At 53.4% G+C, this 15534-nt stretch overlaps 1 protein-coding gene across 1 annotated transcript; it reads right to left on the bottom strand.

The window, feature by feature from the left end:
• Positions 1-1005: 1005 nt before the first annotated feature.
• Dact3 (dishevelled binding antagonist of beta catenin 3) lies at positions 1006-9950 on the bottom strand. Its single transcript, XM_021734099.3, has 4 exons — positions 9628-9950; positions 4498-4594; positions 4181-4333; positions 1006-3233 (listed from the first exon to the last, which is right to left on the bottom strand). Exons 1-4 carry the CDS (start codon positions 9874-9876, stop codon positions 1840-1842), a joined length of 1893 nt encoding a protein of 630 aa, XP_021589774.3. The 5' UTR covers positions 9877-9950; the 3' UTR covers positions 1006-1839.
• Between the last annotated feature and the right edge of the window lie 5584 nt (positions 9951-15534).

Raw genomic sequence — 15534 nt, 5'->3', positions numbered from 1 at the left:
TTAATTTAAATTCTCCCACAAGGAAATTTCCAGGCCAAGGTGGCTTTCCCCCCCAAAAAAGACAAAACACCACATTCAGATAGTCCAATATATGTAAATATATGTGCTATAACATTATATACATAACTATATGTATTTGCACACATCTGGTTAATATGTACAACTATAAATACACATAACAGCATGTATACATGTGTACATGACTCTAGGCATGTGTGTAACTGCACACAACCACAGCTGTTTAGATTCCTGCATGTATGCAAACATGTAAAGAGCATGGAAGTATACGCAACAAATTGCTGATTATGATTATGACTTCTGAGAGGGAATGGGGGCACTTGTCCCTTTCTTGTACTGTTCCCATTTTTATGAAATCATATTCATATCCCAACCTAACTAAAACGTAATGTTCAATGAAATAAGAGAGCCAATGTTTAAGGCAGGTATGGTAGTGCATGCCTGTAATCCCAGGGGGTAGGGGCAGAGGCAGGATTTCCAGTTCAAAGCCAACCTCAGCAAACTCAGCAATGCCCTAAGCAACTTTGCAAGACTCTGTCTCTAAATAAAAATAAAAAGAGCTGGGGGTGTGGCTCAGTGGTCCAATGCCTGGAGTTCAATCCCCAGTAACCCAATCCGCCTCCAAAAAAGAGCCAATGTTTAGAAGATGATGTTGAACCCCATTTGGGATCTGCCATCTGGTTCAGGACATTGCCAGAAAACTGCTCAATAAATCTTAATCCAGCTGGGCATGGTGGGGCACTCCTGGATCCCAGCAGCTTGAAAGGCTGAGGCAGGAAAATCAAAGTCAGCCTCAGCAAAAAGCGAGGCTCTAAGCAACTCAGTGAGACCCTGTCTCTAAACAAAACACATATAGGGCTGGGATAAGGCTCAGTAGTTGAGCGCCCCTGAATGCGATCCCTGGTACTCACCTCACCCCCCCCCAAAAAAACAGTCCAATGGAAAAGCAGCATTTCTCCTATTTAGACAAAGAAAGAGTCCACCAAGTATGTAACATTGTGCATTTATTTACAAAGAGGTTAGAGAAACACACAGAATCTGGCCCCCCTGTGCATGGGGGAGTCACCATCGTCATAATAAATACACTAATTTTTTAAAAAAGAAAAAAAAAACTGGAACAGCTGAGGGTCATCCAGCTTCCCCCACTCTCCCTCACAGTGGAGGCATGAGATAGAAACCATCTTCCTTCCCCTCTTTACCTCCCAATCCTCCATAATTGACCAGGAATAGAGGTGAAAGAGTCCTTCCCAGGTGTCGCCAACTCCTACTTGACCCTCAAAACCCCGAAGTCAGTGCTCCTTCCCTTCCCAGGGCACTCTGCAGGCACCACCTGAGTCAGACACAGTGTCTCTGACCTGGGTGCCAAGGGGACAGCCTAAGGATCCAGGGACATGAAGGGGGCACTTTGTGAATGAGAAGGGGACAAATCTGGGCACAGAAATGAGAGTGTTCAGGGAGAGAAGTGAAGGGAACAGACTATACTTCTACACTAAAAGGGGAAATTCAAACAGAATCACCCCTCTTGCAAACAGGGACACCTATTGCACAGATGAGGAAAGTGAGGCCCACGAAAGGGGAACTTTCTTGCTCCTGGGCTTGGAAGCCAAAGGCTGAATGGATGGATCAGGGTCCTCCCCTCATTCCTCCCTGGCGGGGAGGGGAGCCTTTCTAACCAGGACTGCTACTACGTATGGCAGGGAGTGAAGAGGGTCTTTGGAAACAGAGAATGGTGGTCTTTGGAAGGTGGGCATGGAAGGGCCAGTGATCAGGAGTGTGGAGGTGCAGAGGCCATAAAGGGGGAGCCCAAGCAGATCCCCAAACTCACACCGTTGTCATGACCTTGAGAGAACCCGAACGGAAACGCAGTATCTTCTTCTTCAGAGCATGGGAGGCCTTGATCTTCACGAAGACTTTGGCGGGGCCCGCCGGCGCCCCTCCACCTGCACCCCCCACTGGCCCTGCGGCGGCGGTGGCGGCCACTAGCTGCTGCGGCCACACGAGGCCACCGCTGCCCTCTGAGTCGCTGGAGGCAGAGCTGAAGGCAGGCGACTCGCCCTCGCTGGCGCTGGACTCGCTCTCCCCGTAGCCGCCGCCCACGCCGCCCGGAGGCCCTCGGCGAGCGAGCGGGCCCAGGCGCCCGGCAGAGCACTCCGAGTCGCTGCCCGCGCAGCCGTAGAGCAGACGGCGCTGGGGGACCGACGGGGACGGGCCTGGCCCGGGGCCGCGGGCTGAAGGGGCGCGGGGCCGCCCGCGGCGCCCGTCGGCGGCGTCGATCTCGGCCGTGGAGCGCCAGCGGCGGCAGGACCCGGCGGCCTGGGCCGCGAGTGTGGGCGCGCGGCCACCGCGGGGCCTGGGCGGCCGGGGCTCCTCCCGCTCGGCCGTGGGGTACTTGGGGGCGCCCGGCGGCGCGGCGGCGGCGCGTCCCAGCAGGCTGGTCTCGGACTGGGAGCGCGCGGCCTTGCGCGCCCTGGGCGAGCCCCGGCGACCCGAGGCCTCGGCCACACGTCCGCGGCGGCCCGCGGCCCGAGGGCGCTCCCGGGGCGGGGACTGCTCCACGCTACGGCCGCGGGTTAACGGCGGCGGCTTGCGGCGCGCCGCGCGGCCAGGGAGGCCGCGGGTGGCGGCCTGCGCGCCAGGGATGTACTGCGCCTTCACCAGGCGGCCCTCGGCCGGGCTGTCGGGGGGCGAGGCGGCGGCCGGAGGCGCTGCGGGCTCGGGCGCCACGTCCGCCTCCCACTGCGAGGCCCAGGCGCGACTCAAGGCGGCGGGGCTGGTGGCGCGGCCCCCGGCGCGCTCCACCGAGGGCTCCCTCGCGGGCCGCGCGCCCCCGGGGGGCGGGGACGCGTCGGGCGGCCGCTGGCGCACGCTGTTCTGGCGCCGCGGACCCCCGTCCGCGCCCCCGGGACTCGTCCGGGGCTGGCCCGCCCCCCGGCGGCGGCGCCTGCGCAGGAGCGCCGAGATGTAGCCGTCCAGGGGCCGCCCGGTGCCCACCGGGTCGGGCGAGTTGGCAGGAGCACGGCTGCAGGGCCGCGGGCTGCGCAGCGCCACGGCGTGCAGGGGACTGGGCGTCAGAAAGGGCCCCGCGCGGGCCCGGCGCTCCGCAGAGGAGCAGGCCTCCGGCCCCGCGGACCCCGCCGTCGGGTAGGGCGCAGAGAAGGACCGCGGCACCGCGGCCCGCGCGCCCACCGACTCGGGAGCGCTGGGACTGGCGTCTCCTAGGGGAAGAAGGGGGAAAAAAGGGGCAGGGGAGACTCTCAAAGTCCTTTCTCATCCAACCTTGAAGGGACCGGCCACCTCCCTCCATCTCCACCTCACCTCATCAATGAAACCTGCCTTCCTCCCTTCCCTGGTCTACGGTTGGTGAAAAAAATCTTCAGAGATCAATAAGACATGCATGACTTGTCCTGCCTCTGCCTCTACTCTCTCCTCTCTCTCTCTCTCTCTATATATATATATATATAGAGAGAGAGAGAGAATATATATATATATATATATATATATATATATATATATATATATATATATATATTCCCAGACCCCCTGGACATCTGCTTGGCCCACTCTCTTATTTAGGGAAGCCACTCAACTCTTACAGTCTCAGTGAGACCCCCCCTCAGCCATATTTTCTCTGATTCTAACTGCTTCCCTAGTCTCAAAGGGATGTCCCTTCCCCTGGTTTATGAATTGTCACAGCACAAGTCATTATCTAATGCCCTATGTATTTTACTTATTTATCTGGTGTATGCTCTATTTCTCCAACTACAATGTCCATTCACGAGGGCAGGGAGCTCCCTGTCCAGTTCATTGCTGTGTCCCTCACCCCGAGGAAAGTGCTAGGAGAGCACACAGTAGGGGCTCAGAGATGGACTTTGTGTAAATGAGCAACAGTGTTTCCTGTCTCAGAGTGACTACCGAGTGGCTGGTCCAGGGCTGGAGGGCAGAGGCCCATGAGTACCCAACACAGGCCCAGCAGGTGGACACTGTTATTCCCCCTTCACAAATGGACAGACAGATCCGGAAAGAAGAGAGAAGCTCAAAATCACATGAAGAGGGAAGGTCACAGCCAGAACTGGGGTCCAGGTGTGACTTGGAAGCTTATGCTCAAAAGGAGCCTCTTAATGTCCTGTCCCTGGCCTCAGGTCCCCAACCCCACCCACCTTACCTAGGGACTTGGGCCTCTCGCTAGCATAGATGCCTCGGGGTTCAGAGGGACCCAGGCGTCCATAGGAGCCAGATCCAGAGAAGCCACTGTCCCCGCAGAAGGTTGAGGGTGGTGAGTCTGGACCTCCTGTGGAACTGGGGTCTTCATAGAAGCCTGGATTCCAAAGAGAAGCCAAAAGACCATCAGGGAGGTGGGGTGGGGAAAGCAGGGGTGGGAGAGGAGGAGGTGCGGCAGCGAGAGAGTGCGGGCCTGAGAGATGGGGAGCGTGGGAAAGGCTGGGGTGTCCAGGCAGACCCCACCCCTCCAGCCCTGCTCACCTGAGCTGCGCCCGCTCTCCTGTTCCAGGCCCCCAGACTCCAGGCTCAGGTCTCCCAGCTGCTGGCCCAGGTCCCAGATGAGTCCAGGCAGGGCCTCCTGAGGGCATGGGGAAAGCAGGGCGGTCAGAAGGCCCAACCTGCTGCCATAGAGTCCCCTGTTCCATGAGCTCATGGACACAGACAGGTTCACTTTGACCATGAGGCTCTGACTTCATAAAATCAGTACCTGGGCTCCAGAACCTCTAAGGTCTCTGTCTCTCATGTCCATTAGGGACGGAGGCTAACTCCCATCCTCGCGGAGCCCCATCTAGTCCCTCCTGGGTGCAGTGAGGCCCCAGAGGCCCCCTCTTGCCCACCGTCCATCAAGGATTCCCATCTGTGCTCACAAGGGAACCCCATAAGAATGTTCTCTGAGTCTACCTCCAGGTCTTCTTGCTATAAAGACAGTTCAGTGCTAAAGGTGGTGTCCAGGACCCAGAAGATCCCTTAGCCATGGGTCTGTATTCTCCTTGTTTAAAATTTTGTTTATGTTATTATTACTTATTTTGTGTAGGTGGGTGGTACTGGGGATTGCAGCCAGGCCCTCATGGGTGCCAGGCAGGTGCTCTACCACTGAACCCCCTCTGTGGTCCCTTCTTCCAGTTTTGACCCTGTCTCCTGTGCACCCATCTCCCTTCACTGCCCTTTGTCACCAGTGGAAAGTCGTGTGGTCCTTCCTGCTTCAGCCTCACACCCTCTGAGGTTTCTCCCCTCAGACCCCACCCCTGCCGGGCTCTGGGCATCCTGGGAAGTCCTTCCAAGTCTAACCTTAATGGTCCTACAGCAGTGATCCCTGTATTTTTTTTTTTTTTTTTTTTTTGCCCCAGCACCACATCCTCCTGTGCCCTGGGCTCCACTCCTGCCCTGAAACCCACCCCCACCCCTCCGCACCCCAGCGTCTGTCCAGGGCTCCTTATTCCCAGGAGCAAATGAAGGAGAAAATCTTCCCAGGGCAGTGACCATGACCTCTCAGGGGTGGGGGCCCCAAGACACCCAAAGCAGCCCAGTTTCAGAGGGGGCGGGCCAGAGCCAAGAAGGCTCACAGGGGCTGAGGAGTGGAGCTGTGGAGCCGGCGGCTGGCGGTTGACCCTCAGACAAAAGCGGCTTGTCTGGCTGGGCGCGGGGAGGGGGGAGGGGGAGGGCAGGCGCCCAGCCCTGCCTATTTAGGGCAGAGAGACCGGCCGGTCCGCAGCCACCGCCCCCTCCCAGCTCGGGACTCTCTGGGCCCTGGCTCCTCCCTCCCCCAGATCTGAAGCCCCCATCTGGGCCTGTTTATGTGGGCAAAGTCGACAAATTGTTGAGCTTGCGCTGCCCTGGGCATGCAGAGGAGTCAGCTTTGAGCAGAACCCCAAAAGCAGCCAAATCGCTCAACAAGGAGGAGTGGTTAGAGAAATGGAGGAGCCACCTCTGTACGTCCCCTGTCCCCTGTCCCCTACCACGTCCCCAGAGGCGCTAGCTTGATCCCTGGGCTCCAGCCTCCTGGCCTCCTTGCTGTCCTGGAGGGCAGCCTGGCTCCCCCCTCCCCCACCCCCCTGGCCCGCCGGCTTCATTCACATCTTTGGTTACCGCATCCTTTCTCTGACACTTTCCGAAATAGCTCCCCTGTCATTCTGCACGCTGACACCCTTCTACTTTTTCTATTTCTATTTTCTATTTTTATATTTTACACAGCAGTAATGACCTCTTGACTTAAAAATCATCTAGCAGGGTGTCACTTGTTTATTGTGTCTCTCACTAGGACGTCATCCCTAGGACAGCAGAGATTTGTGTTGGCTGCACCTACCCTAGCAGTGTTGGGCACAAAGCAGGTGCCCAGGAAATATTTGATGAATGAATGAATGAATGAATGACACATGTGTAGTGGAATACTATACACCTGTTAGGATGGAACATGGCAAATTTCTTTGTGGAACCATCGCTATGATAAAGCATTAGCAGAAAGATAAAAATGCAGAATATACGCATGACAGTGAGTCAGAATTACAGTCTTGTGTTGCTTAATGATGTGGGCACATTCTAAGAAATTCATCATTAGGCGATTTCATCATGTGCTAACCTCAAAGAGTGTACTTAAACAAACTAAGACAGCTACAATGTCACTAAGTGATATAATTTTACAGGTCTACTGTCCTACATGCAGACCTGGAAGGGTTGTTAAAACCAAAATTATTGAGTCTCAGTTCCAGAGCTTCTGATCCCAGTCTGGAGTTGAGACCAAGAATTTGCATTTCTAACAAGTTCCATGTGATGTGGTGCCGCTGGTTAAGGGGTCACACTTTGAGAACCACTGGCACAGTCACTGGGACCTCACCCAAGAAACTGGCATTTGTAAAAAGCAAAGCTTTTTACAAGCTCTACATTTCTTTCTTGGTATGTAAACTGTTTCTGCTGAGCTGATGCAGGAAGTCCTTTCAGGAAGAGGTCTGGAGGGACTCAAGCCAAGGTGACAACGGTGGGGACCTCAGGGGGTCAAGGGAGGGATGGGGAGTGCTTAAGGAGGCATGAGTTAGCATCACGTTGCCAAATGCAGCTCTCCACCTCCCCACTGTGAGACTCTGGGTGGGTGATTTGGCTCTCTGGGCCTCAGTTTCTGTCTATCACATGGGCATCCTGTGACTCCATCTCTTACAGGACTGCTGGGAGGATTACCTGAGTTAAAGGAGCACTTCCTTTTATGTACTAATAAATACTAACTGGCATTATTACATGAAAGCTATGAATATCTAACAAGGAGTAATTAAAATACTACTTGCATAATTAAAAAATAGATGTAAAATACTTTTTCCCTTTGCTTTTTGGTTTTGTTTTGATAAATTCTGCAGGCCTCATTTCTTCCACTATAAGGAGGGCTGAGGAAGACAGAGTCTGGAGTCTCTCTTCCCCCATGGCCTCCTCCTCCTCAGTGTCTAGACACCCCTGAAATCGTCCCCCAGTCTACATTCCCCATCTTATAAATCTGACCTCATTCCTTCCAGCTGCAAAAAGGATGACTCTGAAGACCAGAGGTCCTCGGCCTGAATTCTGCCCCCTGCCTCCCCACAGTGCCCCCTTATTGGTCCTTTTGTGCAAATCCTACTACAAGCAGGACATCCAGCAGAGGGAGGCTTAACAGGAGTGTAGTCAGGGCTCCTGGAGACCTCAAATTTCCCCGCATCTTTGTCCATTTCCTTATATTCCCTTATCAGTGTCCAGAGCCCTTTAAGCTCTGGTAGGAAGCCCTCTGCAAGTCTCGCTTAAGAACTCCTTGTTAAAAGTGACCCTTTTTCTTCCTGGGAGCAAACAGGACCCAGGGAGCCCCTGACCCCCACCCAGAATTCATGCCTCTATTTTCTGCAGTAACCTCAGTCTTTACCTGGTATCTCCATCATTCTTATTAGAAAGTCACCAAGTCTGGCTTCTATCTTCTCTTGCTTCAAAGACAGTGTATTTTTGGGTGAAGATACCGGGTAAGTCTCACAAGGATGACCCAGGGAACAGAGGAGGCCCATCTTCAGAAGGACCCAGGAACCCCAGCACTCAGAGGAGTTTATATTTAGCGCTTCTCTGCCTCTCCCTTGGTGCCGCTGTCTCCCCCACTTCCCCGCCTGCCACCGCCTCCTCCCTGGTGCTGGGACGAGCTTTGCCTGGTGACTGTGGGGGGACTGGCCTCTCCACTACCACCTTATGCCAGCCAGGAAGACTGAGGTTTGGGGGACAGGGGAGGGAAGAGGGAGACTGAGAAATGTAAGATGAGGGGCAAAGAGATGGGGAGGCTGAGGGGCAGTGCCCTGACTCCTGGTGGGATGGGGGCACTTGGGAAACCCAGGCATCTTGGGGTGGGGGAGCTGGTGAAGTCCCCCACAATCCCGTGTCTAACTTTTGGAGGGGGGCGGGGCCTCCCACAGCTGTTTCTGCTTCCAAGAAGAATGTGCAGGGTCCCACTCCAGGCCGGGGGAGGGGCTGGGCGTGCAGGGCCTGTGTCTGGCTTCAGCTTTCCCCACTTCCCATCTGGGGAGGGGGCAGTCGAGGTCAGCGACAGGGAGAGCCCCCTCCCCCCCCCCAACCTCGGCTCAGGTTTCCCCAAACGGGAAGCTCTGACCACCCACAGGCTCAGGATGGGATCTGCAAGGGGAGCCAGGGTCTGTAGGCTGGGGGAGGGGAGGAGAGAGACTGAGACTGAGGCGTGGGGCAGGAAGAGAGAGAGAAGAGCAGCAGAAATGCAAGGAGGGAAGACCGGGAGACAGACAGACAGACAGGATTGAGAAAAGGAAGCAGACACAGAAAGTCACGGAGATGTGGCGGTAGGGAGGAGTGCAGGCAACCAGGAAGGGGTCTCCGGACTCAAGGAATGATGTATGGAGGAGAGGAATGGTGCTTCCCTAATTTGGAGACCTCTGCTCATCTTCCCCCATTAGAGCCCCCAGAAGTCAAATCACCCTGCTGCCTTAACCTGCCTCTTCTTGGGTTAAGGAGGACTGGGACCAGGTAGGAAAGAGAGAAAAGTGTCATGGATGGGTCTTGATGCCGGTGGGGGCCTCAGAGACAGAGCTAACTCCCAGCAGTGATCCCTCCCTCTGGAGGCCCTAAGTCCCCTCCCCCCACCGCGCCCCCTCTGGAGATCTCCAAGCACACCAGGGCTCAGCGAAGATGGAACCCTCCCTGGTAGCCGGGCCCAGAGGGAGGCATGTTTGAATCCCCACTGTGTGACCTTGGGTGAGTCACTTCCTCTCTCTGAGCCTCAGTTTTTTCTCTGTAAAATGGGAACTACCACCCCCTATCTCCCAAGCTGCAAAAAGACAACGCGTGCAAAGTACTCAGATCCGGTCTTGACACATACTTGGCGCCCAGAAGGATTTTCTTTGGGGAAGGGGTGTAGAGGATGGAGCCATGCATCTCATGAGGCCCCAGCAGAGGCCATGCAGTACCCCCTCCCCCGATTTGGGGACGGAGAGGCCAGGTCCCGCCCGCCGCTTGGACTCCGGGGTCTCCAACCCTACCCCTGTCCTTTCCCCCTCTCTGAGCCCCGTCGCGACGTGTGCCTGAGCATCCAACCGAGACAGACAGACAGATACAGACGAGGGTGGAGGGAAGAACGGACAGGCGGCCCCTCACCAGCTGCTCCTCTAGGGCCGCTGCGGCCCGGCGCGCCGCCGCCGCATCTTCGTCCTCGTCGGCGTCCTCCTCGTCCTCGGCCTCAGCGCCCCCCATTCCGGGCTGGGCCAGCCGCAGCGCCTGCTGCACGCGGTACTCCTGCCTCTCTCGGAGCCAATGCAACTCGCAGAGCCCGGCCAGGCTGCCCTCCAGCCAGCCCCGCAGCCGGCCCCGTTCGGGGCTCACCGGGAACGAGAAGGCCCGGATCATGGCTGCGGCCCCCCGCCCCAGCCCGGCCGGGCCCCACGGCCACCCCTCTCCCGGTCCCACCTCCCCGCCCCAGCAGCCCGCCTGCCCGCCCGCCCGCTGGCCGGGCTGTCACCGTCTCATCTGCATAGGCGCCCGCCCATTGGGCCGCCCACCCGTGCCTTATCTGCATGGCCACGCCCCCGGCCACACAGCAACCGCCGCCTATTGGTGGGTTCCATCCTGACGAAGTTGCTGGACAGAGCACCCGCGCCGCCCAACACGACGCATGCTCGAAGCTACCTACTCACTCTGCTTAAAGACAGCCTCGCCACGCCCCCCCGTGAATCTGCCTCAGGGCCTTGACCACGCCTCCCTACGCATCACAATGAAACAAGTCCGCCCTTGCTCCAATGCCATTGGTCTGTTCCTCCCGGTCCTGCAGCCGGTTCCGCCCTCCTGCGGGCGAGCTCTGGCTACCATTGGACTGTCCGGCGAGAGAGGAAGGATGGTCTATAAATAGAGAATGCATCCACGTGACAGTTTGGCAGATGTTCCAACCTCCCTGTTCTAACCTTCAGCTTCTGAGGCTGCGCGAGGAGGGGGGGGCGGGGGAGAACAAGGTTGAGGGTCGAGCTCTGATTTCGCCTCCTCTTCCAGGAAGCCTTCCGAGACACTCCTCTGTAAAACGGATAAAGTTATGCTTCTTAAAGGAGGACCGGCTTCACCCACGTGGGACTCGCTGAGGCGACCTCGGCGCTTGGTTTAATATTCTGCTAGAGCTCTCTTGAAATTCACATATTTTTTTGAGCCAGGGACCCCCACGTTTTCATTTTGCACTGAGCAGACAAAATTATGTGGCCGGTCTTTCTTCTGACGGTCCAATTTCGGTTGTGTCCCAAATTCTGGACGTTGGGTGGAAGATGGAATGATTTGATGGGAACAGAGAATCTAAGCGTCTTTGTCTCCTAGGTGCAGTGAGGCTGTAAGCTCCACCAGTCGGCGACTCCAGGGCCTTTGTTCTACGTTCTAAGAGGCTTTGTTCTCCGCCTTCTGAGATGCTCTGTTCTCAGCCTTCTCTGGTCCTGAGTCTGAGCTGCCACCGGTTTCCAAGGCTCCCCGCGCCTCCCCGCGCTCCGCCAGCGGGGCTAGCGCCCCCCCAGGTGGCCAGCCTGTGTCACTGCGCTCGGTGCGTCGTGTCCCTCCCCACAGCTCTTCCGAGCTAGCTCCGACATTCACACCCATTTCCCGGACAGACCTTGTGCCCTTTTTGTTTGTTTTTGTCCTGGGGATTGAGTCCAGGGGCGCCCACCACTTGCTACATCCCCAGCCCTCTTTTAATTTTTTTTATTTTGAGACAGGGTCTGGCTAAGTTGCTTAGGGCCTCGCCAAGTGCCCAGGAGGCTTGGAACTCATGATCCTCCTGCTTCAGCCTCCGGAGTCGCTGGGATCACAGGCGTGCGCCATCGCGCCGGGCTGGGGACAGATCTTGACTCTTATTCAAAGTCAAGGCCCAGATCCTGTGAGACCTTCATCTCATTATTGTTATTTTGGCACTGGGGGTTGAACCTAGGGGCACTCCACCACTGAACTACATCCCCAGGTTGGCCTGCATCTGATGATCTTCCTGCCTCAGCCACCTGAGGTGCTAGGACAGAGGAGTGCCACACCACCGCTTGCAGACCTTCCGCTTCCATTTCATCACTTTGGTGTGCCCTACAGAAACTTATGGTCCTGGCATGGAGATAGCAGTGTTAGAGTGGAGAGCAAAGACGTTGAAGGCGGGCTGCCTGGGGAGAGTCTGCAACTTTCTAGCTGTGTGGTTTGGGGAAGCAACTTAACCTCTCTGTGCCTCATTTTCATTTGTACCTCGTAGAATTGTTCCGAAGATCAAATGAATTATTTGTCAAGTACTTGGAGCATTATCTTCCACACATTAAGAACCACAGAGGGGGCTGGGGTTGTGGCTCAGTGGTGGAGTGCTTGCCTGACACGTGTGAGGCCCTGGGTTCAATCCTCAGCACCACATAAAAAAAATAAATAAATAAAGGCATAAAAATTTATTTAAAAAAATTTTAAAAAAGAAAGAAAAAACACAGAAGGGGTTGGGGATTGTGGCTCAGTGGTAGAGCACTCGCCTAGCATCTGTGAGGCACTGGGTTTGATCCACAGCACTATATAAAAAATAAATACAAAATAAAAAGGTGTTTTTTTAAAAGGAACAACAGAAGGGTTTGATACTTAAGTTTTTTGAAAAAAAAAATCTGTGAGTCCCAAGGAGAAAAAGAGCTGGACTTTAGTAGACAAAAACTGTATTCAGTCCTCCTGTTCAAGACAGACCTACACCATCTAATTTTCAAACAGCTGGGAGACAATCAAGGGTTGATGATAGGGGTCTGGCCAGCTTGAAACAGGTTTTCTGAGTAGTCGGTGTCTGGGTGAAGTCAGAATTGTCTTTCATCCCTGCTCTTCTGCAAGACAGGTTGAGCTGTCTGCTGATGGAAGGTTGGGTCTGGAGGTGATTTAGAGGCACTTGAAGATGGATATTCCAAGGATGGTGACTAGGGGTAAAGCCAGTAATTGAGGCTAGGGGCAGCAAGATGAGAGGGCTCCATCAGGAGGTGAAGAGAGTCTGCCCGCTGGGGTGTCAGAAGAGCTGTAGCAACATTGGAGATTTCCTTTTTTTTTGGTACTGGGGATTGAACTCAGGGGCACTCAACCACTGAGCCACATCCCCAGCCCTATTTCATATTTTATTTAGAGACAGGGTCTCACTGAGTTGCTTAGCGTTCTGCTTTTGCTGAGGCTGTCTTTAAACTCAAGATCCTCCTGCCTCAGCCTCCCAAACCACTAGGATTATAGGCATGGGCCACCTAGACTGGTGGAGATTTCTCTTTTGACCTCTCTCTGTTCTTACTGATGATGATGATGGAGGAGAATAAGAAATCCTGGGAAGGAGCACAAAGTAGTTGCTTCCAACGGGCACCTCCACCCCGGAAGCCACATGTCCAAGGCTAGACAGTTGTGAAGGACCAGCTCACATGTCCCCTGAGTTCCCTGGCCTCAGTGAGGCTGACAGTGATGTCAGTCGGTCAACACAGATCCGTCCGTCGGTCTGTTGTGCTGGAGCTTGAACCCAGAGCCTCACTGGGCCAGGCAAGGGCTCTACCACTGAGCTACCCAACCAGCTTATAATAGACTTTTTCTTGCGGTACCGGGGATTGAGCTGAAGACCTCGTGCATGACAGGCAGGTGCTCTATGACTTCGCTGCATCCCCAGCTCGGCACATTTCCCGCTTAGTCAAGACAGAAGTTTCCTGGATACAAAAAAAATTTGCCCAAATGTGATCAAAGGCCATACTTAAACCTCCTTGATCTAAGGTGACTGCACACAAGGTAAAACATCCAACTTCCAACTGGGCTTTGCAGTGTCAGGGGCCTTGGATTGTGAGAGTTTGAGCCGGGCGAGGTGATACCTGCCTGTAATCCAGCTACTCAGGAGGCTGAAACAGGAGGATGGCCATCTGGGCAATTTATTGAGACCTTATCTCCAGATAAATAAAAAGGGCTTGGGGATATAGTGGCAGAATATTTGCCTAGCACGTGTGAGGCCCTGGGTTCAATCCCCAGGACCACAAAAAGAAAAAAAAAAGTTATGAGATTTTGAGTTCTTTTAGCAGAATATCAAATGAAACTGGAGTCGAGGGAAGTAAGTCAGGGCCCGATGGGGAACTGCGAGAGGAAGCAAGTTCCGTGTCTCCATCAATTAAGGAACTGCCTTATGTGATGGGTCAAAATCAAAATGGAGTCACTTGTGTCAAGCCCTAACAAAGATAAGAATAATAAACCCCAAAGATCACAGATCAGGCATGCACATGCTGAGAATAAGAATTATCACAGAAGCCTCTGCCCAGATCGAATCACAAGTTTGCACAAAGGCCACCACAAGTTCACCCATGCACACACACACACACACACACACACACACACACACACGCACACACACACTTCTGCAAGGCCCCTACCCAGTGAGTGCCTGTGTAAACTTGGACCCACCCATCCTTGCTATTGATCCTTGTAACCAAGAATTTCTGTTTCAGCCGGGTGTGGTGGCCCAGTCTGTAATCCCAGCAGCTCAGAGGCAGTTCAAGGCTACCCTCAGCAATGTAAGGAGGCCCTGAGCAACTTAGCAAGACCCTAAATAATAAGACTCTAAATAATATTCAAAAAAGGGCTGGAGATATGGCTCAGTGGTTAAGTGCCCCTGAGTTCAATCCTTGGTACCAAGGCGGCGGTGGGTAGTGGTGGTGGGGATCACTGTTTCAAATATCGGATGTGATCCTCATTTTATCTTTCAAAGCCTCCCCTCGCCTCCACCTCCTTGAATCCATTCGTGGCTCGTCATGACACATGTGTGCCCATAACAGTGCTGTACTGTTCCCAGATTAATAGCAGATTCTTTAAGGAATCACTCTGCTGCTTCAAAGGTCACCATCTGTTGTTTTCTGGGGTCTTTTTGCTGATACATGGCTTCATCTTCAACACTACTACTCCTTGAGACAGAAGCAAAGTTCCTAAAAGTTCAACAACCTCAGTAGCATTTTTAACTCATGTTCCTACAGCCACCATGAGTCCTTTTTGTCTCCAAAGCAATACCAAAACCATGGAGTACCCAAAGCCCACCTGTTCTCACTCTAAGTATTGGCTCTCTCATCTCAGGTTAGTATGAGCACCGGAAGTATGCTGGGTTTGGTGAGGGCTTTATTTTTATTTTTAATTATTATTTGTGCAGTACTGGACATTGAACCCAGGGATAGTTTACCACTGAGTTACACCCTGCAAGCCCCACCCCAGTCTTTTGAGACAAAACCTAGATAAATCTCTGAGGCTGGCCTCAAACTTGCATCCTCCTGCCTCAGCCTCCCCAGTTTCTTGGATTACAGGCACGTGACACTATGCCTTATTTTTAATTTTTTAATTTATTTGTTACTGTATATACATAGCACAAGCTAGGCTACTGAGCTCTATCCTCCAGCCCTGTATTATTTATAATTAACAAGTAATGATTGTGTATATTTATGGGTAAATGTGATGTTCTGATCTATGGATATGTTATAGAAAGACTAAACCAGACTAATTAATGTTAACACATTCACCAACTCATTGATTTTTTTTTTTTTTGAACCAGAGATTGAACCCAGTGGTGCTTAACCATTGAGCTACATCCCCAGCCCTTTTTATATTTTATTTTTTGTGTTTGTTGTTGGGTTTTTTTATTTTTTTTATTCTAATTTGTTATCTATGACCGCAGAATGCATTATAATTCATATTATACATATAGAGCACAGTTTTTCATATGCCTTTTCATATTTGAGACAGGGTTTCACTAAGTTACTTAGAGCCTCACTAAATTGCTGAGACTGGCTTTAAACTTGTGATATTCCTGCCTGCACCCCCCAAGTTGCTGGGATTACAAGGGTGCACCACTGTGCCCAGCTTCATTAATGATTGTGTGTGTGTGTAGCTAATTTAAAAAAAAAAAGACTAATAAAAAATTAGTCTTACAGCGACTTTGAAATATCCAAGACTGTTACTCACTGTGGGGCATGCTCACAAGAAACTCATTAGAACTGAAAACTCATCCTCCGGTTACCCAGAGCTTCTAACCCTTTCATCAGCATC

Source organism: Ictidomys tridecemlineatus, chromosome 15, assembly GCF_052094955.1.
Source record: "Ictidomys tridecemlineatus isolate mIctTri1 chromosome 15, mIctTri1.hap1, whole genome shotgun sequence".
NCBI classification, from domain to species: domain Eukaryota; kingdom Metazoa; phylum Chordata; class Mammalia; order Rodentia; family Sciuridae; genus Ictidomys; species Ictidomys tridecemlineatus.
The sequence above is the reverse complement of the archived record's forward strand: the minus strand, read 5'-3'. Positions and strand labels throughout refer to the sequence as shown.